Source organism: Pygoscelis adeliae, unplaced genomic scaffold (assembly GCF_000699105.1).
Source record: "Pygoscelis adeliae isolate BGI_AS28 unplaced genomic scaffold, ASM69910v1 Scaffold226, whole genome shotgun sequence".
In the NCBI taxonomy this organism is placed as follows: Eukaryota; Metazoa; Chordata; class Aves; order Sphenisciformes; family Spheniscidae; genus Pygoscelis; species Pygoscelis adeliae.
Window position 1 is genome coordinate 2396282 of NW_008824983.1, and position 598 is coordinate 2396879.

The 598-nt window shown below is 53.0% G+C and overlaps 1 protein-coding gene across 8 annotated transcripts in view; it reads left to right on the plus strand.

Annotated features, from left to right (window-relative positions):
* Nucleotides 1-7: 7 nt before the first annotated feature.
* The window catches only part of HNRNPA2B1 (heterogeneous nuclear ribonucleoprotein A2/B1), a 14716-nt gene continuing 14125 nt past the window's right edge, over nucleotides 8-598 (plus strand). For all 8 annotated transcript variants that reach the window (XR_663695.1, XR_663696.1, XR_663694.1 and 5 more), the window contains exon 1: nucleotides 8-338. Coding sequence is in view for 3 of the 8 variants with exons in the window: in XM_009325723.1 (XP_009323998.1) it covers nucleotides 327-338 (12 nt within the window). In the remaining 5 variants the exon portion in view is untranslated. The remainder of the gene's footprint in view (nucleotides 339-598) is intronic.

Consider the following 598-nt stretch of genomic DNA (forward strand, 5'->3'; position numbering starts at 1 on the left):
CCGGCGGCTGTGTAAGCGGATAAGCTCGACGACGACGGCTCCTTCGGCTCATTTCGGAGACGGCCATTACTGACGGAGTTGATGACTTTTTATTACGTGATAAAAACACGTAGGGGCGTTATACAGAACTGCTGCCCCTTTGGAGATATTTAAGCTCCAGATTCAAGCTTTTTTTTTTTTTTTTTTAAACGAAAACCTCGGAAGCGAGCCTGGGCTGGAGAAGGAGGGCGCTAGCACTACGTGGAGCTGAATTTCAAATTACGTAACAGTTAAGGCAGCCATTACTGATCAGTTGTACGGTACTCTCAAGCAGGAATACGTAAACCATGAAGAATATGGTACGTGAAAAGGGAAAACTCAGTTCGCTTTTAAGGAGGGTGGCACCTTTGGTTATGCGTACGGAGTGAATTTTTCCGGGTCCGGGCGTTACGAGTGGGGTTGAGCCCCGTCAGCGCAGGTCTGGGTGCCGCTGCTGGCTCCCGGTCCGTGCGCTGCGAGTAGGGGGTCGGATGTCTTTCCGCGGAGGAAGCGTTAGCGGGGAGGAAGGTTCTGGAAGCGGCGGTTGGGGCTGGTGCGCAGCCGAGAGAGGAGGCGGAAG